Source organism: Xyrauchen texanus, chromosome 20 (assembly GCF_025860055.1).
Source record: "Xyrauchen texanus isolate HMW12.3.18 chromosome 20, RBS_HiC_50CHRs, whole genome shotgun sequence".
NCBI lineage: Eukaryota > Metazoa > Chordata > Actinopteri > Cypriniformes > Catostomidae > Xyrauchen > Xyrauchen texanus.
In genome coordinates, this window is record NC_068295.1 from 43,454,060 (window position 1) to 43,481,741 (window position 27,682).

General features: G+C 40.4%; 1 protein-coding gene across 3 annotated transcripts in view; it reads left to right on the top strand.

Annotated features, from left to right (window-relative positions):
• ccdc88ab (coiled-coil domain containing 88Ab) overlaps positions 1-27,682 on the top strand; it is an 80,065-nt gene that overhangs the window by 38,727 nt on the left and 13,656 nt on the right. For 2 of the 3 annotated variants that reach the window (XM_052151273.1, XM_052151274.1), the window contains exons 13-27: positions 1,882-2,042; positions 2,889-3,026; positions 7,433-8,503; positions 8,594-8,721; positions 10,148-10,286; positions 10,382-10,558; positions 10,698-10,859; positions 18,258-18,535; positions 19,153-19,296; positions 19,380-19,566; positions 19,974-20,119; positions 20,257-20,349; positions 25,175-25,377; positions 27,073-27,114; positions 27,464-27,541. In XM_052151273.1, the coding sequence (XP_052007233.1) occupies positions 1,882-2,042; positions 2,889-3,026; positions 7,433-8,503; positions 8,594-8,721; positions 10,148-10,286; positions 10,382-10,558; positions 10,698-10,859; positions 18,258-18,535; positions 19,153-19,296; positions 19,380-19,566; positions 19,974-20,119; positions 20,257-20,349; positions 25,175-25,377; positions 27,073-27,114; positions 27,464-27,541 (3,147 nt within the window). The remainder of the gene's footprint in view (positions 1-1,881; positions 2,043-2,888; positions 3,027-7,432; positions 8,504-8,593; positions 8,722-10,147; positions 10,287-10,381; positions 10,559-10,697; positions 10,860-18,257; positions 18,536-19,152; positions 19,297-19,379; positions 19,567-19,973; positions 20,120-20,256; positions 20,350-25,174; positions 25,378-27,072; positions 27,115-27,463; positions 27,542-27,682) is intronic. The other variant, XM_052151275.1, reaches the window with a different exon arrangement.

Sequence of the window (27,682 nt, forward strand, 5' to 3'; positions counted from 1 at the left end):
CGGGGTCGCGGCTGTGGCTGGAGTGGCCTCCTCTGCTTGAGCCCGCATGATCTCGAAGAACCGACGATTTTGGTCCTGCCGGAGCTCAAGCAGGGACTGTTGGTGGCTCTGATGCATTGCAGCAAGGGACTGGAGGACCTCCGCCAGCTGGGAGGACTCTATGGGGCGATATCCTTCCATCACTTCGATAATAATCTCCCAGGTTTCGGCACCAGTGTAATACTCGACTCCAATGAGGGAAGGAGGACACAGGAAACAGGGCTTCAGATTCACAGGTGAGGCTTTAATTACCGTTTCTCTCACCAGTTTACAAACACAACACAATAATCTCTGAGTGCTTTCATATGGTCTTGCCAGACACTCTCTCTTGACTGGAGGCTGCTTTTATGCCATTCTCCCCGTGCTCACTGAATTTAGAGACAGGTGTTAGACATAATTTAGCTCAGGTGCAAGCGCCCTTACCGCTGCCACATCCTCCAAGTAGGTAGAGTCGCCATATGTTGCAGCCTCCCTGAACATGTGCCAGTCAGTACACTCAAAACAGTTTTGAAGAGCAGAGATGGCTCCTGCTGGCCAGGTTTTCACCTGCTTCTGGAGCGGTTTTGTGCATCTGACGAGAAGTCTGTATGCTGGAATTAGCATAACAGAGATGTGGTCTGAGTAGCCGAGGTTGGGGCGGGGCTCTGCCCTGTACGTGCCTGGGATGTTTGTGTAAACAAAATCAAGTGTGTTTGCCCCTCTCGTTGCAAAGTCCACATACTGATGGAATTTAGGGAGCACTGTCTTGAGATTTGCATGGTTGAAATCTCCGGTGACAATAAACAGTCCGTCAGGGTGAGCATTCTGCAGTTCACTAATAGCCCCATACAGTTCACCGAGCACTTCCTTAGCGTTAGCACTGGGAGGAATGTAAACTCTGGTTATAATAACAGTGGTGAATTCCTGTGGTAAATAAAAAGGTCTGCATCTAACAGCCACAAGCTCCAACAGCGATGAGCAGTAACTAGAGACTGGCATAGAGTTATTGCACCATTCCCTGTGGATGTAAACACACAAGCCCCCACCAAAAGTCTTACCGCACAGAGCTACATTTCTGTCGGCACGAAACGATGTGAGCCCGTCTAGCTGAATGGTGGCGTCCGGAACTGTCGCTGAGCCACGTCTCCTTGAAAACAAAGACGCTGCAGTCTCTAAGCTCATGCTGCGTTATCTGCTGGAGTCGGATGTAGTACAGTTTATTGTCCAAGGAGCAAACATTTGATTGCAGGATAGACTGGAGAGCTGGCCGGCTAGGGTTTGTATTTAGCCTAGCATGGATCCCCGCCCTCTTGGCGCACTTTCGCTTCCTCGCACACCGCTTAAGACATCCCCTCCCCCGGCCACCGGCATCAGGCGACGCCGAGGACTGGAGGCCTAGTCTCCGCAGCAAGCAGAGTCTGCGTAGCTTCTCCTTCAGATCATCATGCAGCTTGGTTGTTGCATGAATCTTCAATTTTAGCAGTGTCTGGCGATGGTAGACATGAACACCGGTTTCTCCGATGTCCATGTGCCATAAAAGTTGGGCTAAGTGACAAAAATAGCACCATTTTGGATCCGGAGTGGCCGCTGCGTGCTACCATGCCGCCATCTTGGATCAGAACCTTACTTAGACTCACTGAAGGTACAATGACCTAAATTCAACACCTGAACTAACCAAAGGTCCACTGATCTAAACCTCACACTTGAACTGAAGATACACTGACATGAAACCTCTCAGTCCAGATGGGTGTGTATGTGAGTTGATGTCATGCATGTCAAGATTAAGGATTAAATTCAGATTATGATGGTTTGCAAAGAAGTTTAACTGAACTAATTTAGGATTTTATGTGCTTGTGTTTGCAGTGCCTCAGAAGTCTCTGGGTCATGAAGTGAATGAACTGACATCCAGTCAGCTGCTCAAACTGGAGAAAGAGAATCAGATGCTGATGAGGATGCTGGAGGAGATGAGGACGTGCAATGAGAGCAAAAGTCTGGAGAAAGACAATCATAAACTCAGACAGAAGGTCAGACAGCGCATTACTACTTTACTGTTACACTGAGTTTACACCATGTCTTCACTTTTATACACTGCAACACTGAGTTCACACTCATCTGAATGACCATCAGAGACTTCTGGAGTTTAGCGATGGTTTAAGGTCCTTAACTCAATATTTATCTTTATCTCTCTCCTGGTGTATTCTGATAAATCTAAGATCTACCTTAAAGTCAAAATACTTTCTGTAATGTTCTAACTTTGGGTTGTCTATACACAGGTGGTGGAAAAATAAAGAGGGAAGGGTTTAAATCAGCTGAAAGAGGCTGTTTATTAAAAGGAAGTTTATTACATTTTGATGAAACAAAATGTGCACAGATTGATAATTCACAACAGAATAAGGAGCATGTATAAATAAAGTCAATTTAGATTTCATTTTGACCTTAATGTTGAGGTGTGAATAAATTCTGTTCCTCACACAAAGGAAAACGTTTTAATGAATTGCAGTATGGGTTATTAACTGAAACAATAAGGATTATAATTGTCAGTGAGTAAACTGAGATTAAAGCTGATTAGATTTAATATGCTTTAACAGAATTTAAGAGTCAGTTTAAGTGTGTGTGTGTGTGTGTGTGTGTGTGTGTGTGTGTGTGTGTGTGTGTTTGTTTCCATATGTCAGATGTGTTATTATAAGTTGTGTTTATACACATCAGGCCTGTATATCAGCTCTGTCTGTGATAATGAGATGGTTTTACTGCTGTTAGAGGTGTTTACACCAGCAGCATTTTGTAGATAAATGGACTAATGATATTAAAGACACAGGTTGTTAATGGACATGTAGTGTGATGAGGTTGTCTGTGTGTGTGTGTTTACACAGCTGCAGCAGCTGCAGACGGAGCTGACTTCAGACAGAGAGAGTCTGCACAGTGCTGAGAGTTTGAGTGCAGACCTGCTGAAAGAGAAGGCGCAGCTGGAGAAAACACTAGAAACTCTTAGAGAAAACGCAGACAGACAGGTACACTTTATTGCCAATACTTACTTTTATTTTTTTTCCTCCCCTTTTTCACCCCAATTCCTAATGCACTAAGTCCTCGTGGCTCCTAGTTATCATGTGGCTTGTTGAGCGCATTACCGCTGTCAGGGTTCAGAAGGAAGAGGACTCAATTGCAGGGTTCAAAACAGTTTATTGGGAAATTGACAAGCACGGGCCGGACAGGACGAGGTCCACAGATAGTAACGGCCTCAGGAAACGTAGACTGGGTCCGTCAGACGGTAACTCCCAGCCAAGAGCAGTCTGCAAAAGAGGTCAGTGATGATGGCGAATGAGACGGGGGAAGCAACGGGCAGTGTAGGCAGGTGAGGGGCGGCGAGGGGGAAGGGAGATTAATGCTGGTAGCCCGGAGGTGGCGAGGGAATAGGCTCTGTCCAGCAGCCTGGAGGACGGTGAGACTGGAGAGGGGAAAAAGGGGAAAGGCTAAACTGCTCGAAATGCAAGCCACAGGGGATGAGATAAATGAAGCAAAAATCTATAAACTATACAAAGTTAATGTATAGCAAAATAAATAGAAAACAGCAATAAAGATAAAAAATAATAAATCATATCAGGGTTGAGCAAGCTGGGATCAAGACACAGCAAAAGAAAAGCAAAATAGGAAAACCCTAGGAATCCAAAGCAAATCTAAATAGAAGAAAAAATAAAACTTGACTAGATAATTAGATTACCACAAATAGCAAGAAAGAGCAAGATTAGCTCGACGTGAATAACACGCAAAAACACGATCTGGCAACAGACAAAAAACACAAGGGGAATATAAAGAGAGGCTAATGAGGAGTGACACGTGAGTGTAATGTTGAACTAACAAGGTAACAAGAGGGAGGGGTGACAGCTGACAGTTGCGCGCATGGAAAACAACACGTGCAGACACACATGGTGAACGAACACAAACACCACGCGTCGAAGCGTGCGGGCGGACAAACAAGACAGCGAAGCGCTATGGACGAACAACGACACAGACACAAACACAACGAGGCTGATCAAACCGGCATCCTGACAACCGCGGAGACATAGCACGTGTGGAGGTTTCACACCATCTACCGAGGCATCCACGCACAACTCACCACGCGCCCCACCGAGAGCGAACCACATTATAGCCACCACGAGGAGGTTACCCCATGCGACTCTACCCTGCCTAGCAACCGGGCCAATTTGGTTGCTTAGGAGACCTGGCTGGAGTCACTCAGAATAACTTACTGTTCTTTTTAAATATGAAAACATTTTATTGAACTCAGAAATTATTAATTTCTACACTATAAATGTCATATTCTTAATCAGTATATGTGTTCCAGTAAAAATATCTAAATTTTATTAAAGCAAGATAAATTTATCCGAGAAGCTGAATAAAATGTATATATATATTAAACACATCTTTTTGTGTTTTTTTTTCATCCATTGACATATTTTATATTGCTTGTTTTAAGTGTAAACTTTGTAGGGAATAAAGGAAATTTGACATTTAGGAGTGAACTTTAAATTGCCCCATTCTCACACCATTATATTTAGGATATTTGGTATGCTAAATTTAGAAGGGAATTTAGGGTCTTCAAGTATGTGAGCTATGGACTAGATTAAACTGTCCTTATTGTACCTTATTAGGTAATGAAATGTATAATGGAATTAGTCGTATTCGACAACCATTATAAATTAGATAAATAACAAATAACTAGATTATTTGCCTTTTAATAGATTCTCCACCATTGAAATCGTAATACAACGTCTAGTTGTATCAACTCACAATTTCTACTGTAAGGAATTCGCTTTAATAAGTGACTTATGATTAATTCACTTATTGGATTAATACTATACTCATGGCTTATTGAAAATAATATCACACGTATTTAGGTACAGCTTTGAAGCTAAATCTTTTAGAAACAGGGATGAGATTATTTATCAAAATATACCACAGTCACATCATCTTTGAACACAGACAAACTTTATTACTATTCTAAACATAAATCTAATCTAACATATATATATACATAAAACAGGTTGGTGAGCAGAGTGACAGAATGTGAAATAAATGATCAATACAGTGAAAATTAACTTTATGAAGTCTGTTGACAATACCTTAAGAACCATTTATCCTTCTTTGAGTCTACATCAATTATCCAAATTATTTAATTAATACACCAGCACTTTGAGCACAATATTGGAGATGTACTTACGTGTCTTTGTGGTGTTTCCTTGCAATCTTTGTGTTGTTTGGTTCTTGGCGCTTGGTCGAAAGTTCGTTCCGTCGATGTTTTGATCTCTGTATGATCGAAGTTATTGTCTGTATTAATGATAATTTTGAAGCGAGGCCGTAGAGAGTGATACGTTTTCTCGGGACGTCAAGTCACATTGCATGGACCTGGCAGTCAGCGGAGCGACCAGACGAAGCACGTGCAGGCAGAAGAGAGGAGCGCCAAAGAAGGAGAGACAAGAGAGGAGGAGAAGAGTGCGTGTTCTTCCTGTTTGGAAATATTTTAACTGAAATTGGCCGCATCCCCAAAGGTGTCCTGCACCAATCAGAAGTGACTTTTCAGAGTCACATGGTCAACTGGGCTTTTCCAACAGTTGAGTTATGGTCCTTTGTTTCAGACTCTTAAAAATCTCCCACTCAATACCAGTGCATATTTAATCATGAACTTTTATATCTTGAGAATGGCACAAGTGACATGATATTCGTTGTCATCAGCTTTCTCTGCATACACCAGCGAACGCTTTAATAGGAAAAAGTAATAAAATGACTAGTTTATGTTTAGGTCTAAGCGTTTTCTTGGTGAATTTAAATGAGTTCAATAACTGGGGTCTCTGATATTGGTAAACGATAAGGTAACATTTAATTAAAAGAAATGATAAGACATTCAATATTTCTTCACAAATTTGGACAGTTTTAAATATTTCTTGTTGCTTAGTACTCTCAAAGACATTATTGGTGAAGCAAAAACGTGTGTGTGAAAAACACTTTGGTGTAAAGTGGCGTCACTTTATAGACTTCAATGTATTCTGCAGCACTGACCCGAGTCATGTGAAAGACACTTAACGTGTATTAATATCAGTCAGTTTTGCAAATTAATCATTGCTCTTCACAATCACGTAAGTGACCAATTATGGTTTCAAAATGGCGAATTTCTCTGTAAGGTGAGGAGTCTGTATCCTTGAAATGTAATATTTAGTTTTATGCATTTATTTATTTTGTGGAATTTGATAATTTTACATGGCACACCTGACAATCTTTCAAGGCACACTAGTGTTGGGAAACACTGCTTTAGAGCACAATCCCTGTCTTTTAATGGAATGTCCTTGAAAAGTCCTGGAAAATGATCTCTGAAAAAAGTGGGAACCCTGAAATATTTTTGTGGAAAGCTGTTGAGGGCGATAGTATTTTAGCTGTTTATGATGTCACAGGGGAGGGAGAAGTTGGTGCTTTCATAGAATTCAGATTTTCCAAATTCAGTATGTGTGCATTTGAGGACCATCTTTACTACTACTGTACTACTACTACTAATTACTTGTACTTGTAACATTGTTACCGCAAGCCCTCAGTCCAGCCTCTCTCAGCCTATTGTGGACAGTCTCAGCACTGATGGAGGGATTGTGCATTCCTGGTGTAACTTGGGCAGTTGTTGTTGCTATCCTGTACCTTTCCCGCAGGTGTGATATTCGGATGTACCGATCCTGTGCAGGTGTTGTAACACGTGGTCTGCCACTGCGAGGACGATTACCTGCCCTTCCTGTCTCCCTGTAGCACTGTCTTAGGCGTCTCAGAGTACGGACATTGCAATTTATTGCCCTGGCCACATCTGCAGTCCTCATGCAGCATGCCTAAGGCATGTTCACGTAGATGAGCAGGGACCCTGGGCATCTTTCTTTTGGTGTTTTTCAGAGTCAGTAGAAATGTCTCTTCAGTGTCCTAAGTTATTATAACTGTCACCTTAATTGCCTAACGTCTTTAAGTTGTTCGTGTCTTAATGACCGTTCCGCAGGTGCATGTTCATTAATTGTTTATGGTTCATTGAACAAGTATGGAAAACATTGTTTAAACCCTTTACAATAAAGATCTGTAAAGTTATTTGGATTTTTACAAAAATTATCTTTAAAATACAGAGTCCTGAGAAAGGGACGTTTCTTTTTTTTGTTGAGTTTATTTGTTTTGTTTTGGGCAAATCTGAACAGTAAATTACAAGAAACAAGCATTGTTCTGTGTATCCAGTTTAGGAACAGCATGAAGTCAGGGTCATAAACATCTTAACCCTGATAGACTTGTGCTGTCCAACAAAACACCAGTAGTGTACAGTATTTCAGTTTGAATTAAAACATTGGCTTAAGCCATTCCTTTTTCAAAAATCTCTCTTTCCTGACAAACTCTGACTGTAACACAGGTGAAGGGTCTAGAACAGGAGAATGAACATCTCAACCAGACTATCACCTCTCTTAGACAGCGCTCTCAGGTCAGCTCTGAAGCCCGCGTGAAAGACATTGAGAAAGAAAACCGTGTGCTGCATGAGTCCATTAAAGAAACAAGCAGCAAGCTCAATAAGATGGAGTTTGAGCGGAAACAACTGCGCCAAGACCTTGAGACCTACAAGGAGAAAGGAGAAAGATCTGAGGAGTTGGAGATGGAGGTGCATCGACTGGAGCGAGAGAAGGAGAGTCTGCAGAAGCGACTTGCTACACTTGCCATTACCTGTGAGAAGGTAGAGGTTCTAGAGAAGGAAAACGCTGACCTAGAAGCAGAGAGCCGGAAACTGAAGAAAGCAGCAGATGGTCTGAGGAACGTATCTTTCCAATTGGAGGTCCTGGAGAAAGAGAATGCTCAGCTGGATGAGGAAAACCTGGGGCTCAGGCGATTCACTGAGTCCTTGCGGTCAACGGGAGCCAAAGCCGCTCAACTGGAGCTAGAGAATAGAGAGCTTGAGAATGAGAGAACTCAACTCAGAAAGAGTTTTGAGCTGCTGAAGGCTTCTGCCAAAAAAACGGAACGCCTAGAAGTAAGTTACCAAGGTCTAGATACAGAAAACCAAAGGCTCCAGAAGGTCTTGGAGAACAGCAGCCGCAAGATTCAGCAGCTGGAGGGAGAAATGCAGGAAATGGAGACGGAGAACCAGAACCTGCAACAGAGCCTTGAAGAGCTGAAGATCTCTAGCAAAGGTCTTGAGCAGCTGGTGCAGGAGAACAATGTTCTAGAGCAAGAGAACACTCAGTTGGAGAAAGACAAGAAACAGCTTGAGAAAGAGAACAAACGCCTTAGACATCAGGCTGAAATTAAAGATTCTAAATTAGATGAAGACAACCTGCGTATCTCTCATCTGGAGAAGGAGAACCGCGCTCTCAGCAAGGAAGTCACCACACTCAAAGAGACTTGTGGTCGGATTAAAGACTTGGAAAAGGACAACAAGGAATGGGTCAAACAAGCTTCCATTGATAAAAAGACACTGGTCACTCTGAGAGAGGTAACTGTCTAACCTCAAGTTGGGAAAACTCTTCTTGGCTATTGTTTACTTGGATAACAATCTGTTGTGATGATTTTTTTTATTATTTAGGAGCTGGTTGATGAGAAATTAAAGACTCAGCAGATTAACAATGACCTGGAGAAATTGACCCATGAGCTTGAAAAGATAGGTCTCAACAAAGAAGGTCTTCTGGGTGATGAGGAGAGCTCTGAAGATAGGTAATTTACATAAGTAATGCAAACGTTGAACTACAAAATGTAAGATTAAGGATGTCCCTATATTATCAGAATCAGGTCTGATACCGTGCTAATGTACTTTGACATGTGCTCACAAAAAAGCTCTGATACCAAAAGCCAATACCAACTGATGTTCAAATTCATTACGTTAACATTCAGTGCACAAATTAAAATCACATTTTGTGCTAGTGTGAGCATTAAACTGCAAAGGCTGCTATTTAATGAGATTAATATATAGTTTGTATGTGCACTTTAAAGTAAACAGATCTTGTTTTAAAAATGTTTGAATGTAAATGTGAAGCTGGCTGCTCATACCAAGGAGCTCTTAAACACCATCATGAGCATTGCACTCTCTGTTTTTAGCAGATGATTGTGAGCAAAGCTATCACTATATAGTGCCCAGCAAATACAAACTACATGTTTATTTAATGAAATAGAAGCCTTTTGTAGTTTAATAATCACACTGGATCATGTAGCAACCTGTTTTTCTGGAGGTGAGAAGCCACTGTAAAAAATACACAGAAACGGAAAGGGCTTCCAGCTTCAATTTTTTTCATCTAAATTAAAAAGGTATGATAGAAATATATCACTACTGTATATATTTATGTAATATTTACTGTAATACTACTCTTACTACTACTACTACTACTAATAATAATAATAATAATAAATCAATAATACATATCTGTTACTTAAGCAATATCTCACATCTGTGATGCTCTCTTGGACAGCATTTTATTTTACAAAAAATAACTCCAATGTTGTATTTTGGATTGTGCTGTGTGATTCAGTAAAAAAGCTCTACATTTGATAAAAATATTGCATTATGTTGAAAATAAAAACATTTATTTTCTTTTGGTTACAGTGAATGAATTTATTTAGACCCCATTTTGATAATACATTTCAAATAAACTGTTAAATATATCATTCAGAAAAGAAAGAAAAAACATGTATTGTATCAGCAAGTACTAAAAAAAGTTAATAAAAAATCTATTTCTCCAAAAAATGGTATCGGGACTATTTAAAATATGTTAATCTGTTCTGAAATTAGTTTTTCTATATGAAGACAAAGTTAAGGCTCAAACTTAGCATTTGATGTTTGAAGTCTAAGTGGTCTGCTTCGACAGAGGCACATGTGGCAGATGCAAGTTTAAGTCTTGCTAGTCTAACATAGCTTTTTGACTGCGCCCCAACCCCAATTTGCATAAAGCCAGCCATTCATATTGAAACTAGCAATTTCAGACTCTCATGCCACCCATGTTTTTATTTTCGGTTTACTAGCATTCTCATTTAAAGAGGCAAAAAGCAAACATTTTAAAGAAGTTTTGCAGCATATGTATACATAAATGATGCAGTCATTTTTTTTTTGTCAATGACTGAAATCTGAAGTGTATTTTATGTGCTTTAGGTTTAAGCTTTTAGAGTCTAAACTGGAGTCCACTCTGAAATCTTCTTTGGAAATCAAAGCGGAGAAGATCGCTGCTCTAGAAGCGCGACTACAGGAGTCTTTCAACCTCAACCAGCAGCTACGGCAGGAACTCAAAACGGTTTGCAATGTCTGAACGGAGAGTTTGTTTGATTAGTTGGCAGTAGTCAGGCAAAATAGATTCTCTATTTTCAACCCCATTTTTACAATCTTCAGGTGAAGAAGAATTACGAGGCGTTGCGTCAACGTCAAGAGGAGGAGTGTATGGTTCAGAGCTCACCCTGTAGAGGACGGGAGGATGCACAGAGCATCAGTAAATGGGCGAAGGAGAGTCAGGATGCCACTCGAGAGCTGCTTAAGGTTAAAGATCGACTCATTGAGGTTGAGAGAAATGTATGTACCGCCATTATTCACATGACCTTCAACTGACTTTAATGACAATCTTGACCACATGATTCTCTGACTGTCTTTTGCAGGGCCTAAAATGTATGTGATATTAATGAAAAAACTAAAATGATATGTGTTTGTCCAGAATGCCACTCTTCAGGCGGAGAAACAGGCTCTGCGGACACAGTTAAAGCAGCTGGAGACTCAGAGCAGTAATTTACAGGCGCAGATCTTAGCTCTTCAGAGACAGACTGCATCCATACAGGAGAACAACACCACACTGCAAACACAAAATGCCAAACTACAGGTCACAATCTATCTTCTCTCTCAAATTTACGTCAGTCTCTTTATTCAATTGCTGTCGCCTCTTGTATAAAGATCATACACTGTATACAATATATGTATACACTGATGAGCCCAAACATTATGACCACTTACAGGTGAAGCAAATAAAGTTGATCATTTCCTAACAAGGCCACATTTCAACGTCTGGGTAGATTACATGGTAAGCGAACAATCACAAGTCACAGAAAATGTTAATGATGGTTATGGGAGGAATGTGTCACAACACAGTGCATCGCACCCTGCTGTGTATGGACTGCATAGCCGCAGACCAGTCAGAGTGCTCATGATGATCTCTGTCCACCGTTGAAAGTCCCTACAATGGGCACGCGAGCATCAGTATTGGATTTTGGAGCCATGGAAGAAGGTTGCCTGGTCCAATTGGTCTTGTTTTCTTTTAAAGTTGTGGCCAAAAATATTGGCACCCTTGGTAAATATGAGTAATGAAGGCTGCAGAAAATATGACTTTATTGTTTATCATTTTGATCTTCATTCAAAATGTTCACAAAAATATCAAAAAATTGCAAACACAACATGTTTGATCCTCTTCAGTTCACCCCACAGGTTTTCTATGGGGTTTTCTGTGGGGTCAGGGGACTGGGATAGCCATGGCAGAACCTTGATTTTGTGGTCAAGTCAAGTCATTTTTATTTGTATAGCGCCTTTCACAACATACTTAGTTTCAAAGCAGCTTTACAGAAAATCATGCATTAACTGAAAATTAAACTGTAATGTCTATAAAGTCTTGAGTCATCATTGTGTAGTTTGATTAAATACGATTATGAAGTGTGTATATAAATAATAATTGTATTTAGAAACCCAGTGAGCAAGCCAAAGACGACTGTGGCAAGGAATGCAAAACTCTGTAAGATGTTGGTTAATGGAGAAAAATAATCTTGGGAGAGACCAAGGCAAGGCAAGTTTATTTATATAGCACATTTCATACACAATGGTAATTCAAAGTGCTTTACATAGATGAGATTAAAATAAGAAGAATAATTGAAAATAATTTTATAAAATAAAATACAGTACAAACAGTCGGACACACAGTGGCACAGTGCTCATTCAGTAAATGCACAGCTAAACAGATGTGATTTGAGTCTGGATTTGAATGTGACTACTGTAGGAGCACATCTGATCTCTTCTGGAAGCTGGTTCCAGCTGCGGCTGGCATAATAGCTAAAAGCAGACTCTCCTTGCTTAGAGTGAACCCTTGGTATTTCTAGCTGATGTGATCCTAATGATCTGAGTGATCTGTTGGGTTTATATTCAGTGAGCATATCTGCAATATATTGAGGTCCTAGCCCATTGAGTGATTTATATACCAGTAATAATACTTTAAAATCAATCCTAAATTTAACTGGGAGCCAATGTAAAGACCTGAGGACTGGTGTGATATGTTCATATTTTCTGGTTCTGCTCAGAATCCTGGCAGCAGCGTTTTGTATGAGTTGCAACTGAAAATGTGTAAAGTTTTTTGCGACATTTGCCGTCTTCTGCCTGTTTACATTCAAATGGCCTTTTATCGATAAAATTGGTGTGCGTGATGACGTCATCCCCCCAAAAAAACTTTGTCGCATAAATTTTGGTTTATCGCAAAAGAAATCTGCCCTTAAGCCGTTTCCATACAGATATCCCTAATTTTTTTCCTCTGAAGTTTTGGTAAAATGGGGAGATTATTGAGACAATTCATTGAAATTAGCCAGTTTACCATCATTTTAATTTCACAAATAAAAGCAATCAGAAGAGGAGGAATTGTAATCAAAAAGGAACAGTTGCCCTTCTGATAGGATTTAATACTGGTCCTGATGTTGCACCTATCGCAGGTTGCCACTGGTTCCCACCCGAAAGTGGATCGTCATGGCCCTTTTCAAGCTGGCAACTTCCACCAATTAGCAGGGTACACGTCTAGGTTACGGATGTAAACTCCGTTCCCTGATGGAGGGAACAAGACACTGTGTCGAAGAAGCATGCTGAAGAAGCGTTGAGTCAACCGCATCAGATGCCGGACCACTCTCCGATGCAGCGGCGAGCTCATCCAGCTCGGGGGGCTCAAGAGGATAGGCAGCCTGGCCGTGTGGTGAGCCGCTGTTGCCTCGAGTCCGGACGGAAGTCAACAAGTGTGCCGGGGGGCGGGTGGTTCGCGGGGACGTACCCGGTGAAACCGCTTTCTCTGCCATCCCCAAATCGCCTCCATCGCCAGCTGGGTCGTCCTCAATCCCGTGGGAAGAAGGAGTGACGCAGGGGGCGGCTGGAGTGGCGTTCCTTCTGAGGAAGGAAAGCCACGACCGTAACGTTGCCATGGACATGTTATCGCAGTCAGAACATGAGCGATCCACAAACGCTGCCTCGGGCATCTTTATAAAGACACATCCTGAAAAGGACATTCAACGCCGCTGTGTATTTGCTCTTTAGAGAAAATAACTCTTTTAGAGAAATAACTCTTTTAACTGCGCTGTTGAAGCGCCCAGGGGCAAGCTGCACTGTCGTGCAGAGAAGGAGAAAGCCGCTGATATGCACGTAGATCCAACAGCAATCGCACTCAGAGATGGGAGGAACAGCGTGTGACTCGCTGCTCGCTGCATACACAACCGGTCGGCTCCGAAGAAAATTTCTGAATGAAACAGACGCATTTCCCTCCCTTTATACTCGTATGTCCAGGGGCGGGATATGCAAATTCTGTCTGCCAATTTCTCATTGGCCTTTTCTCGTAGATCAGAGATGCAAAAGGCTCCTTAGTGTCGCTTCTTCAACACAACGTCGGAGTGAGCGACAGACGGGGAACTTTTGGTCTTAGTATAACGACCATCAATCGATGTGTATATGCTGTGTGCACAGCTATTAAAGAAACAATTATGCAGTGTAATATCAGGGTTTACATATATGATACATTCCTGATATTCAACAGTTTATTTTGAACAATCATCTAATCTAAAGCATTGGCATCACAACTGCATTATTATTTATACGCACGCATATTTATCCAGAAACTTTTAAAGATCAACTGAACTTGATTTTCATCTGAAATACATTTTTAGCTTCATAATGTAATTTACATTTTCTGAAGAAGCTCAGCAAATGCAATCTGAGGTAATGAGGGTTAGATTTAAAATATTCAAAATTGGACAAATAGTTCTGAAATAGTTATTGAAAAGCAGTACATTCTGAGAACGTCATTCAGCTGACCTTTTTCATCTACAGAACAGGGTATGTGTAAAGTTTTGTGTAAAAGACATATATAGGTTTTTTTCATTTGGTAATGAATTTTTTTAATTTAATGTTTTTTTCATTTGGTTTAATACAGGTGTGCTTTTCCCCCAGTATTGTGCATTTATTTTTAATTTAAAACATCTTTGTGCATAGAAATGATATGTCTTATGTTTTGTGGGCTAATTCCGCGACTTCCGTCTATTATTTTGAATGGTGTGGAAAAGAAACTTTAATAAATAAACGGATGGCTACCACGATTAAATTAATCACAAACAGTGGCCATTAATTTGTTCTCCTTGCACTTGTTGATGTGAATGATACAAGGTATTTGTGTTGGCACTCCTGGAGTGTCACGATTGCAGCATCGGATCTATATGCTATTAAGATCAATCCATAATCACATACAATAAATTGGCTTTTAAGGATGTACTGTATACCTTGTCCTCGTTATTAACACAGGCTAACGACTGGGGCAATTTCTGTCATGTGACACTACACTACGTTAATGCCAATTTTCTCTGCCAGTTTCCAAACCAGTTTTTCGCAACATTTGATGTCGACATAGAGTTTATGCGCTAGAGTTAAAAAGAAAAATTTGATGTTGACACTTGTGAAATTTTAGCGATAATTTGCATTTCCATCAGCTTTTTTTTTTCTTCAGTTTTGAGTGTACTGACTGGCACATGTTCAGAGAGGCTGCAACATATGGCGACTCTACCAACTTGGAGGAATACACAGCATCAGTGATCAGCTACATCATCAAGTGCATTGATGATGTCACTTTCTCCAAGACCATCACCACATGCTCCAACAAGAAGCCGTGGATGACTGCGGAGGTGCGTGCGCTGCTGAGGACCCGAGACTCCGCCTTCAGAGCAGGCGACAAGGCGGCCCCAAGAACATCGAGGTCCAAACTGTCCCGGGCCTGCTGTTCACTCTGCTGACTCACGACTGTGCAGCAATGCACAGCTCAAACCACATCGTCAGTTTCGCTGATGACATGACCGTGGTGGGTCTCATCAACAAGAACGACGAGTCGGTATACAGAGAGGAGGTGCAGCGGCTAACGGACTACTCGATTACAAATGTGTACTGGTCTGTGCTGCACTGTCTCTTACTGTGTCTATTGTCCTGTTCCTTTTAGTAATTTATTGTAGTCTCATACTTTTTGCACACGTTTGCACGTGCACTTTATATAGGTATGTTATTTAGTCTGTGTAGTCTCATGTGGTTCTGTGTTTGTCCTATGTTGATTTATGTAGCACCATGGTCCTGGAGGAACATTGTCTTGTTTCGCTGTGTACTGTACTAACTGTATATGGTTGAAACGACAATAAAAACCACTTGACACTTTATTTTGGTGCGCTAAAACTTTTTTGCCAAAATTCATGGATGGAAACGTAGTTATATGGCAGAATTAAATCTAGCGTATGATTATGGCGATGAGTTGGTCCTGTTACATTTTGTCTTACTACAAGCAAGTTGAAAATATCAATAAATGCTAATCCCAATGTGTTATTTTCATTATCTATGTGAATGTTGAAGTCACCAACAATTAAAGCTCTATCTACAGTAACTACAAGATCTGATAGAAAATGTGTAAATTCTAAAAGGAAATCAGAATAAGGCCCGGGTGATCTATGTACTATAGCAAGGGCAAAAGAAGACAGAGATTTTTTATTTATATCTGATGGTGTTACATTAAGCATTATTAGTTCAAAAGACTTATACTAGTGATCTCAGACTGGCGAAGCAGACATCGTTAGCACCAACATGGATAACAATTTTAGAAAATCCATGTTTAGTATTAGCCAGCACTTGTAAAATGTATCTGATGTCAGATGCACTGGCACCCGAAATTAATTTTAACGATGGTGGCTGGAGTCTCTATTTCCACATTCCTTACAATAGAATCACCCATGTCACCAGACAAATTTGATGGGAATAAAATACCCAAATACTTAATGCCCTGTTTGGCCAACTGGAAGGCACCCGGCTGAAAAGCTGTTACCGGGCAGCATGCTGTCAGAGTCAAAGCTTCAGATTTAGACCAATTGACTTTGTATCCTGTGAGCTCGGAAAATAAATGAATAATTCTGTGGAGGCAAGGCATAGATCTAGTGGGGTCAGAGACAAATTATAAAATATAATCTGCGTAAAGCAGAAGCTTATGCGCCACACCTCCCGCCATCACCCCTGGAAAATCATCCTTCTTCCTTATTGTGGCTGCTAATGGTTACAGGGAAAGACAGAATAATAATGGGGAAAGAGAGCAACACTGCCAAGTGCCCCTATTCAGAGTAATATAATCTGAAATTAATCAATTTGTTTGTACCGCTGCTACAGGGTGTCTATAAATTATCTTAATCCAACCAATAAATGTACTCCCGAACCTATAAATTTCCAAAATCTTAAAAGGATAATCCTATTCTACAATATCAAACGCCTTTTTGGCATCAAGTGAGATGGCAGTGACCCGAGACTGATCATTTGCCACTGACCACATTATATTAATGAAATGCCTAATGTTATCAGAAGAGCTACGGCCCCGAATAAACCCAACCTGATATATATATATTTATAAGAGATGTCATAACTTAACTGGTTAGCCAAAATTTTTGCAAAAATGTTAACATCTAGCTGAATCAGGGAAATTGGACGGTAACTTTTACACTAGCTTGGATCTTTGTCCTTTTTAAGAATCGGACTGATTCGGGCTTGCATCATGGTTGGTGGAAGCTTGCCATTCTTTAATGATTCCTTATAAACTTCTAACAATAGTGGAGCTAATTCTGTAGCATAAGATCTAAAAAAATTCAGCTGCAAAACCATCTGGCCCCAGAGCCTTGCCTGTAGGTAAGGCCTTAATTACCTCTTCAAGCTCCTTCAAGGTTATCTCAGAATCAAGAGAATTTTTTTGCTCAGTCGTCAATTTAGGGAGTTCTAATGGTTCCACACATTTTCTAATATCTTCATCAGTAGACGAAGACGTGGAACTATAGAGATCAAGATAGAAATCTTTAAAAGCATTATTAATATCAATGGCTGAGGTAAAAAAAATTCACCACCAGCAGATTTCACTGAGGGAATGGTAGAAAAAGACTCTCTCTGCTTTATATATCTAGTCAAAAGCTTCCCTGCTTTGTCCCCTGACTGAAGTATGACAGTCTTTCCCTGAATATCTCAACCCCATCTTCCGCAACAATATAGCATTTTATCTGTATTTTAATCGAGTCAATTCTCTGAGGCCATCAGACGACATTCTACGCTTCAACTCTGCTTTGGCACTTTTAATATTCTCTTCCAACTCCACGAGTTCTCAGGCTTTGTATGTTTTGGTAAATGAGGCATATTGTATGATCCAACTCCTAAGAACCACCTTAAGTCCCTCCCAAGCCTTGCCCACAGAAGATACTGATACCAGTTGGTCTCCATATAAACACTGATTTCTGTCTTTAACATTGATTGGAAATCAGGATTTTGCAAAAGACATACATTAAAGTGCTATGAAAAGTGCTATGATATGATTTATTTTTCTCTGTATGTGGCAACACCTCTAACCGACAAGCCGGTAGAGAGTGTGATGCTTTGGGCAATGTGCTGCAGGGAAACACTGGGTCCGGCCATTCATGTGGATGTCAATTTCACACATCCCACCTACCTAAACATTGTACAGGGGTCTTGTAGAGTCCATGCCTCGGTGGGTTTGCGCTGTTTTAATGGCACGTGGATGAGGACCAACAGCATATTAGACAGGTGATCATAATGTTTTGGCTCGTTGGTGTATACCTAAACACCACAACTATATGTGCTTGTTGAAAATTTAATTTCTGTCATTAATCCCTCAGCTGCTACAACAGCTTCCATTTTTTGTGTTAAGTTATCTACTAGATGTTGTTCATGGCTGTGGTGATTTGCTCTCATTCAGACACAAGAGCATCATTGAGGTCAGACATTGATGTTTGGTGATGATGGGGTCTGACTCACAGTCAGTGTTAGGATTCATCCCAAAGTTGTTCAGTGGGGTTAACATCTGAGCTGGTAATTTCTAGGCTGGTTTAGTATTGGTTCATGAGCAAAACTTAGCTGGTGAAGCTTGTCGACCAACATGGTTTTCGTGCATATTGAGGTAAAAGTGATATTGTGCACTTAGGTTGAGAACTCCACGCTGAACTCTCAGAGTGCCGCGCTCATGACCCAGAATACACAGCTGCAGACTCATCAGTCTAGCACAGAGAGCGAGAGAGACGCAGCACTGCGAGAGAAAGAAGAACTGCGCACAGTCTATGATCTGCTGCTGCATGACCACGAGAAACTGTCCAACCTCCATGACATACAGGCGTCAGAGTACGAGGATCTGATCTGCAAACATGGAGAGCTGAAGAGTGCTCATAAGAACCTTGATGTACAGCACCGCAGCCTGGACAACAGGTATAACAAGTCTAAACATTACAGGTACAGCACAATGACATTACTCACAATATCTTATCAATTCACCGTGTTTTGTCTACTAGATGTTGTACATGGCTGTGGTGATTTGCTCTCATTCAGACACAATAGGTCAGACATTGAGGTCAAACATTGATGTTTGGTGATGATGGGGTCTGACTCACAGTCAGTGTTAGGATTAACAGTGTTAGGATTAGTCTTACCATTTTCACTTGGCAGAAAATAAAACAAATGAAAAAGTCATTTTTCAAGGAGGGACTCTAGCCATATTTAGAGAGCAGAATATCATAGAAACTTGAAGGTGGACTCTTTTAACTTGGGCCAGTAAACCACCATCCAGAACACCTTAGCACTTAGTTTTGCAGACACCAAGAACACACTAAGAACTGCTTTGTAACACACTAAAAACTCAGTCTCTCACAGCACCCTATCAACCTCACAGCAATGCCCTGCAACAATTTTAAAAAATCTAGTTTACCCTAAATACATAACTTATTTTGCTATCTGGTGCATTTTAAAGTTGTTGTTTTGTTTTTTCTTGTTTTTTTGCTGTACTGTATGTGTTCATCTATGCGAGGAACTGTACTGTGTGTGTGCAGGTACAATCAGCTGTTAAAGCAGAAGACTGAGCTTGAGCAGCTGGAGAAGGAACTCAAATCAGAGCAAGAGAAGATGATCTCAGAGAACAAGAGTCATCAGGAAACAGCTGCAGAATACCACAAACTTAAAGAGGAACACCAGACGTGAGTGTCTTTATGAATGAATGTCTTTTGAAGGCCTTTCAATTATATCCTGATCTCTCAAGAGTGTGTACATCATGTTTCAGGCTGAACTCTACATACCATCAGCTGCTGAAGGACAATGAGCTTCTTCAGACGGATCATAAGGCACTCAAGAGTCAGTTGAACACAGCCCGACTGGAGCAGACCCGTCTGGAGGCAGAGTTCTCCAAAGTCAAAGAACAGTACCAGCAACTGGACATCACCTCCACCAAACTCACCAACCAATGCGAGGTACACACTTTATGAGCTCACACCGATTTCAGATTGTGTTCATGTCTTTAATTGTAAGTTGAAACAAGCTAATATCTTGCATTTTCTTTAGAGAAAAGTATCATCAGATCAGCCTTTTGTTATTCCAGGGCATCATTGGGTCGTTAAAAATGATTAAATGTTAATAAATAAATCTGGCGAAATTAACGCCATTACAAAGTCTCCCTGTATGTGGCCTGTATAGCCAATACAAGTAGTCTATAAGACACAGACGTAGCTATAGATTGATTGAAGATCTGAGAGCTTAAGTACAAAGTTAACTTCAAACGGAACTCATTAAACATGGTGAACTAAATTGTGAATGGTCTGGAGGGTAACTATGTCATTCTGGGTATAAGGCTGAAGTGTGTTTGAAATATGTTGTGCAGTTGTTAAGTCAGTTGAAGGGGAACCTAGAGGAGGAGAACCGCCATCTGCTGGATCAGATCCAAACCCTGATGCTGCAGAACCGAACCCTGCTGGAGCAGACTATGGAGAGCAAAGACCTGTTCTACGTTGAGCAGAGACAATACATGTGTGATCTTACAGCTACACATTAAAATTTTACCCTCATTCTTATTTATCCATCCATGATAAACTAAATTCAACTGCAATTTGTCCTGTGTGGTCTGATATACTCTGATATCACCATTCTCCCTCTCTCGTACACAGTGATAAACTGAATGAACTGAGGAGACAGAAAGAGAAACTTGAGGAGAAGATCATGGACCAGTATAAATTTTATGACCCATCGCCTCCTCGAAGGTAAATGTTAGGGATGCACCGATCTGATACCTGGATCGGTATCAGCTCCGATACTGAAGCTTTTAGACGGAATGGGTATCGATCCGACGAGCCCAAATCTGATTCTGTGTGTTAGTCATGGTTGTTACTTTCAAGCTCAAAAAATGACATAAAAGAACCATAAAAGCACAATTTAAGTAGTTCATGTGACTCAAAGCCACTTGAAGAGGTGCGATAGCTCTGTGAATAACAAAAGGCTGTGTTTAATAAGTAAATATATAAAATGCATGTGCAACTCCGGCGCGTCAGTGAATGGAGCTGTTCTGTTTACACACACACTCGCGGCTATATTTAGCCTTCACGTGGTGCGCAATATTTGAGCGCTACTCACGAACAACATCTCAGATGTTAATGCTCAATAGTTCGTTTCATTTATAATATGTATTTAGAACAGCACCGGAGGTGCATTTTACCAGAATTGGAATAAGAAGCGAATTAAACTACTGTGAACTTGCCTACAGACACATACAGGACTTCCTGGAGAGTTCAGAATGTCAAAATAAAAGTGTGAGGGTTTAAAGATAAAGGTGCATGATTGAGATATATTACTATATATTACTATTATTATATATTATTATTTGTTTACAAATTATAATAATGTTTAAGTTGAATGGGTTCCAAAAAATAACTGTGTGAATCAAAGTTGAGCTGATATCTTACAGCTAAATTGAACAAAAATGAGATCTGAATCCTTTTAAAGTCCAAATGTAAGTTTTTTTTTTTAATAAGCTATACATTTATATTGAAATAATGTGTAGTGAGATGTTTGTGTTTCTTTACATATTAAAGAACACACACAATTAGTTCCACACAGTAATGTAAAGATATTCTAAACTAATTATGCAAAAAAAAATCAGATCGGGATTGGTATTGGCTTATACTGAGATTGGAAGACAAAAAGTGGTATCGGTGCATCCCCAGTAAATGTGCCATTTCGCATGTGGATGGATGTGTTTTTTAAAGTGGGTATGATAACTTTGGATTTAACTTACAATCAACTTTATTTAAGAAGTTGTCAGTTGTTTGCTGACACAGATAAATGTTTCAAAGTGTTTCACATATTTATGTGTTATCAAATATTACTTTATGTCAGAGCCTGGATAAGATATGTTCTTTTTCAGTCGACTCTGTTGACATCTTACTATGAAACATACATATGTGTGGCCATCTGTGAAACCCTGTGTAACAATGCCTTCAGGCCACTGCCCAGTCCATTAGGGAAACCCTGTCCCTTCCCTACATTATGTATTGCACAGTTTATTTTTCTAGATATAAACTCTCATACTATGCATGTTCTGCAAGAAACAATTTTGCTCTTGTGAATGACAGAGTGCCATTGAACATCTCAACAAACAGCAAATTAGACATGCACATGTTGGATGTTGTTCACTGAAGCCACACCATTAAATAGGTATCTGCGTCTTTATACCATTTTAGTTTTGATATGTTGACACAAATTAAGAAATTACTCTCACTGTAACAAAGAAATCTGTGGCCAAATATTGTCACGATTAAATAAGAATTGAATGGCAGCAACATGCATGAAACAAAGAGACATTTGACCTCAGTATACCCCTTTTTTTACAAATCGACTACTGAACATAACCATTCCTATAGATACAACCACAAGCATAAATTTACAATCCAGTTAAGACTGTTTGTGCTTACTTTGTATATAGATAGCTAATGCTGTCATGCACATAATTCTTTGGCTCATTCAGTGTGCCTCTGGACATTTAAAAGCAACTTACACATCTGTGAACCTTGCTTCATTTATACTACTGATGTCTGGTCTTTGATATGTATGGATATTTTTTTTTTCTTCTAATCTTTAACTTATTTAATTTGCACATATTTCATATTTTCTTCTTTTTGTATATTGATTGACTCTAAATTGCAGTTAGGCGTGAGAGTGTGAATGTTGTTGTCTGTCAGTATGCGTTAGCCCTGTGATGGACTGGACATCTGTTCAGGGTCCCTGCCTTTGGATTGAGGTAGCTGGTATAGACTCCAGCAATACCTGCAACCCTACAAAGGTTAAGTGAGTAAAGAATATGGATGGATGGATGAATGAATGTATATTGTTAGGTTTTGGGTTAGGATGGCTCTGTTTCTCACATTGACTCAATCTCTCGAGAAATTGCACTGTCTATGCAGTCTATTTTAAATTAACACAACGTTTTGCTCTCTCACTGGATAATAGAAGTAATTAAGTTGGCATAACCTTTTAAAGGTCCGTTATTACTATATTTGTGTAACCCGCACAAGAAGAGACAGTCACAGTGTCGAGTAAAACTGCTTTTATTGCAGAGAAGGCAAAAGTACAAAAGGGCAAATCCAGAGAAGATTAGTCAAGGGGAGCGTAAGGTCGAAGCCGGGGAATCAGAGTATGGCAAAGGGGCAAATCCACAGAAGAGTAGTCAAGGGGAGCGTAAGGTTGAAGCCGGGGAATCAGAATAGAGTTAGACGTAACAAGCGAGTTGAAAAGACGGGAAGCTAGGGGAACACTAGAGCTGGCAAAGCGAAGGGGTAAACTAAACAATAACCAACAAGTGTGGAGAGAAAGGGCAGCGTATATAAAACGAACAGTGCAGGTGAAACTAATAATCTAGTGATGGGAGCGAGTGCGGGTGAAACTAATACTCTGGTGATTGGGAGCGCGCGTGAGAGCTAGAGGGGGCGGGGTGAACTTGAGGATCAGAGTTCGTTACAATTTGGTGTTACATTCTAACAGTGGAAAGGATCCTCTGTAGCGAATCAGCTCTATGAAATATTAATAATCAATCATAACTTGTTATAATCGATTATGAATATTTGGATCAGTTAATCGGGTTAACTTGATGTAGCTACATTAACATTACAACCAAATACTCGGTTCATCCCGTGAACACTCAATATTGGTTATTAATTAATTAATTAATAGAAAGGTACATTTCCGGGGCATGGGAAATGTCTTTCTTGCTAAGTATTAAGAGCAAGTAGTCAAAATCTATGATTAGTGACTTTAGATATGAGCTTGAGACACAGACAACTTTACGTGTGACATGAACAAGACTTTATTAACTAGACTAAACATTTAAACTACTCTAACATACATATACATACATTCATACAGTTTACCAAGGGAAAGAGGGCTGAAGCAGAATACAGGAAGGCAAGAAGTTATAGCATTGTTTGAAATTCAGCAGATCAACAGCCTGAGCAAACCATCATATTAGTTCTGACACGCCCTTTTTAGAAAGGGGTGAGGATACTTAATGTATCAAATAATGAGACTAAGTTTGATACTTGCATGTCCCACTTGAATTAAACTGTCCTGATGCAATTTGTTGAGGCTCCAGTTGATCTTTGATGATGTTGTCTTGATGAGAGAGAACCAGTGGGAGTCAGAGGATCTTTGGTGAATGGAAAGACAAGGCCGTAGCCTGGCGCACGCTTGGGAGTCCTTGGGGGCCTTCTAGTTCAGCATCATCTTCATTAGGACTTCTCAGGAAGGCCCAAGAGAGTAAGAGAGCACAAGGCTCAGAGAACCAGAAAGCAAGAGAGGCAGGAAGCAAGAGAGGCTAAGAGAGCAAGAAGAGAGTGAACCAAGAGAGAGAGAAGCAATTTATAACCTTAGGAAACATGTCCCACCTCTCATTGGCTCGACCAATAAGAAGGGTTTGAGTTCCAGGCGGAAATTTGGTTTATGGCTCTTTGTTCTAAGAGGGGTGGTAGCCAATGAAGAAACTAGGAAATATTCTTGTAATACTAATATGTTGTTGTTATCGACATATCATGTACACAGTCATTTTGATCTTCAAAATACCAAGTTATAGAGACCAAATATGCCACACATATGATTTCGGTTAACCATAGTATGCAAAGTCTGAAACATTAACCCATTAGAGTTTGCAAGAGAACATAGACCAAACAACATTTAGGAAAATTATGAGATGGAACATTAGATACATGTTAATACATTTATCACAGGGATATATATAGGATATATAGGATTAAAAGGGGTTCATTTCTCCTTCTCAGTAAGGATTGAGTGAGCTTCAGCAGTCTGAGCATTCCTTTGGGGGTCGTAAAGTCCCCTTTCTTTGGGCAGGAGAATGATTCCTTTGTTCCGTCACGGCTCATTTGCATGTTTCTGGCTGGGTTTATGACGGTAAGAGATTTTGGGCTGAATGACTCAAAAGATGGTGAAAACCTAGCAGGATACAATTGTAAGGTGACCTCATATTTATATTCGGCTAGGGCAAGTTGTAAGGTTTAATTTGATATCAAGAAAAATGTATTTGTGACACTGAAAAAATGGTTAAACACTCTCAGGCTATTACATATAAATCCTCAGAGTTTTCTACACAAATGAAACAATTCTACTAATTTTGATCTAACACCAAACATACACAGCACACAGGGATTAAAACATTTTTCATTAAAAATAAGCCCTTTTAGGCTTTATGGGAAAGGCACACACATTTTTACGTTCAAAGTTCCACATGGTTTTTCTCATGGTAAGCACGCGGGTGTCACGTGCGGGGGAGGGGGGCACCACGAGGGTTCTCTGTCAACAGTTCTTTTGTACTATCACAGACCATTTCCGTGATCTTACAGGGGTCCTTTGTCCCAAAATAGCTGAGTCCATGATTATCCTTCATTGATTCCTCCAGACGCTATACCTCCATGAGCTTAATTCAGGTTATCCTTGTTTAGGGTGTGTGCTTTATCCTCTCGTGGTGTAGCAGTGTTCTTTGAGGATCAGAGATGAGTGATGCAAGGTTGAGTGTTGTTTCTGCAGAAGGGGGAACTGGATCACACTGAAGATGAGGAAATTCATCAAGCCAAAGAGTCGCGAGCGCATGCGCTCTCTCACACAAACACCGTCACGCTCTGAGTCCAGCGAGGGTTTCCTGACGTTGCCTCATCCAGACAGTCAGGACAACTCATCCGTGGGCTCTGGATCCAACTCACTGGAGGATACAGTCCCCCAACGCAGCGGCAGTGAGTATCACTTCACATCTCACTGTCTACTGTCAGCATGTTTACTGCAGGATTCTGCACTGATTAGGAATGATTGGCATTGATTTAAAGTCATATTTGTTTGTACGTAAAAACAATGCAGTAACAGAAAATTAAGCTGTAATGTCTTAAAGTCCTGATTGTGTGGTTTAAATGAATAACATGATAGTAGATTCACACAATACAAAATAATACACACAACACAAACAGTTCATGACACATTTCCAGTGAGTCCATCAGTTGTTGCTCAGTAATTTATTGAACGAGTGAGTCTTCTGATCAATGCAGTCCCATCAGTTCAGATCAAACCGATTCGAGAATCAGTTTGACTGATTCCTTTGATTGAATTCGCTCAAAAGAATGATATGTGTCAGGGAAGTGGCCTTGCAAGAAGTAGGAAATGTCTTTTCCTGCCCCTTCCCCCTTGTTTTCCCTGTTGTTTTCTGTCACCTCTCATCCGTCCTTATAATAAAAATTGCAAAAGCCCAAAACAAAAGGAAAAGAACGATTCAACCAGCGAAGATCACATAATAGAAAGCTCTGCAGCTGGTTACATATGGCACTTTTCCACTGCACGTTACGGTTCAGTTCAACCTGACTGTACTCGCTTTACTTTTCTGAGCTTGCTTATTGCCATAGTTGCACCTGATCTACTGCCGTGACATCATCTTAAACGTGACACAAACATTACTGACCATAAACAATAACACTATCGCCAGCCGTTAGCTACTAGCTCATTGTGCTACATAAAGCAGTTATGGCATGGGGATTTTACACAAGTGTAACAGTTAAATTGATCTGGTTGTTTTAAAAGCACGCTTTCCAGTAGCTGGTCAACTAAATAAAGTGAAGCCTTCAAGCAGAGTATAGAGTTATATAACGTACCATCCTCCATCGTGGACTCCAGGGCACTCTCCCTCCCATTGCTCGCTGGTCTAGATAGCGTCCATTTGGTCGGACCACTTCCACTTTTCCTTGATGGTTCTGTAGTCACTTTTACATTTTTTTTTTTACTTTCCCTACACTGTTGGTAGGTCTGGTGGTAGCCGTGTGTGGCCAACAGCTGAGACACTTCCTGAAAGACTTTTTCATTATTCATAATTAACGAGAGGAACGTCTGCACCTCGTTTATTGACCACGGCGTGGTTTTGCGCACAGCCATTTCATTTTACAATTCGAAAGTCGCGTGAACATATTATACTGCTATCGCTGTTGCTAGCTTTAAAACTAGTGGGTTGATGTCCTGTGTCACAAATCCAGTGATGCTGGTAGTGACGATTCTCTCTGACCAATCAGTGATCCACAGGGTTTTGATGTCACATTTAGTAGCTACTCGGCTCGCTTGGAACATTGACCGAGGTGGTACTAAAAAAAGTACCAGTTACTATCCACAGTGGAAAACCCCCAAAAAGTGAGCAAAGTCGAGCCGAGTCGAGTTGCAGTGGAAAATCCCCATTATTTCGCTGTCATCACAGTAAATCCACACAGAACACTCACATCTCACTATCTACAGTATGAGACAGAGATCCCTAAGAAATCCGATTTCTCCAGGCCATCTTCCACTTGTACTCCAAATGGGAACGGTAGTATCGGCTTTCATACCGTGTTGCTTTGATGTGTGATGTTTTGGTTCATGTCTGACACTTTCTCTTGTTGTTTCTTGATTACTTCATGAAGGAAAGAAAGTTGAGAAAAGCCAATCACAGGCTTCCTCTAACGGTATGCTGTCAGTCAGCCCTTGAACACTCTGTGCTCGTTCAGTATCCATCTATATTAAATGGTGCAATACAAACTGAATGAGTCCAGTGCTCATTGCTGTGGTCAGCATGTGAAAAAAAAGACACTTTTCATTTCACAGTGATGATCTGTAATGCTCTCCTGCATTGCACCCTTTAATAATCACCATCGTGTTGCGCTGTCGGCATGTTCATCAGTGTCTCTTTACATGTGTATGTGTGTGATGTGTAACTGTGTTTCTGTGATAGAGTGGTAATGTTGAAGAAAATATGCCTCTAACCTCTATGTGTTTTCTCCCGTTTGTTGCATTCTTGTCTTGCTGAATTGACAGCACTGAAAAAGCTTCCGTTTATGAGGAACAGATCCAAGGAGAAAGACCGCATGAAGGCTATCTACCGCCGCTCCATGTGTAAGACAACATGCTATTTCAAACTTTTATTGTCCGTCTGTTCTTCAGTGATGATCTAAACACACTGTCACTACAACAGTACCTGTCCTGTCCTCCAATCCTCTGTGACGGGAGATAATAATGGTCTGAATATTAGTGTTA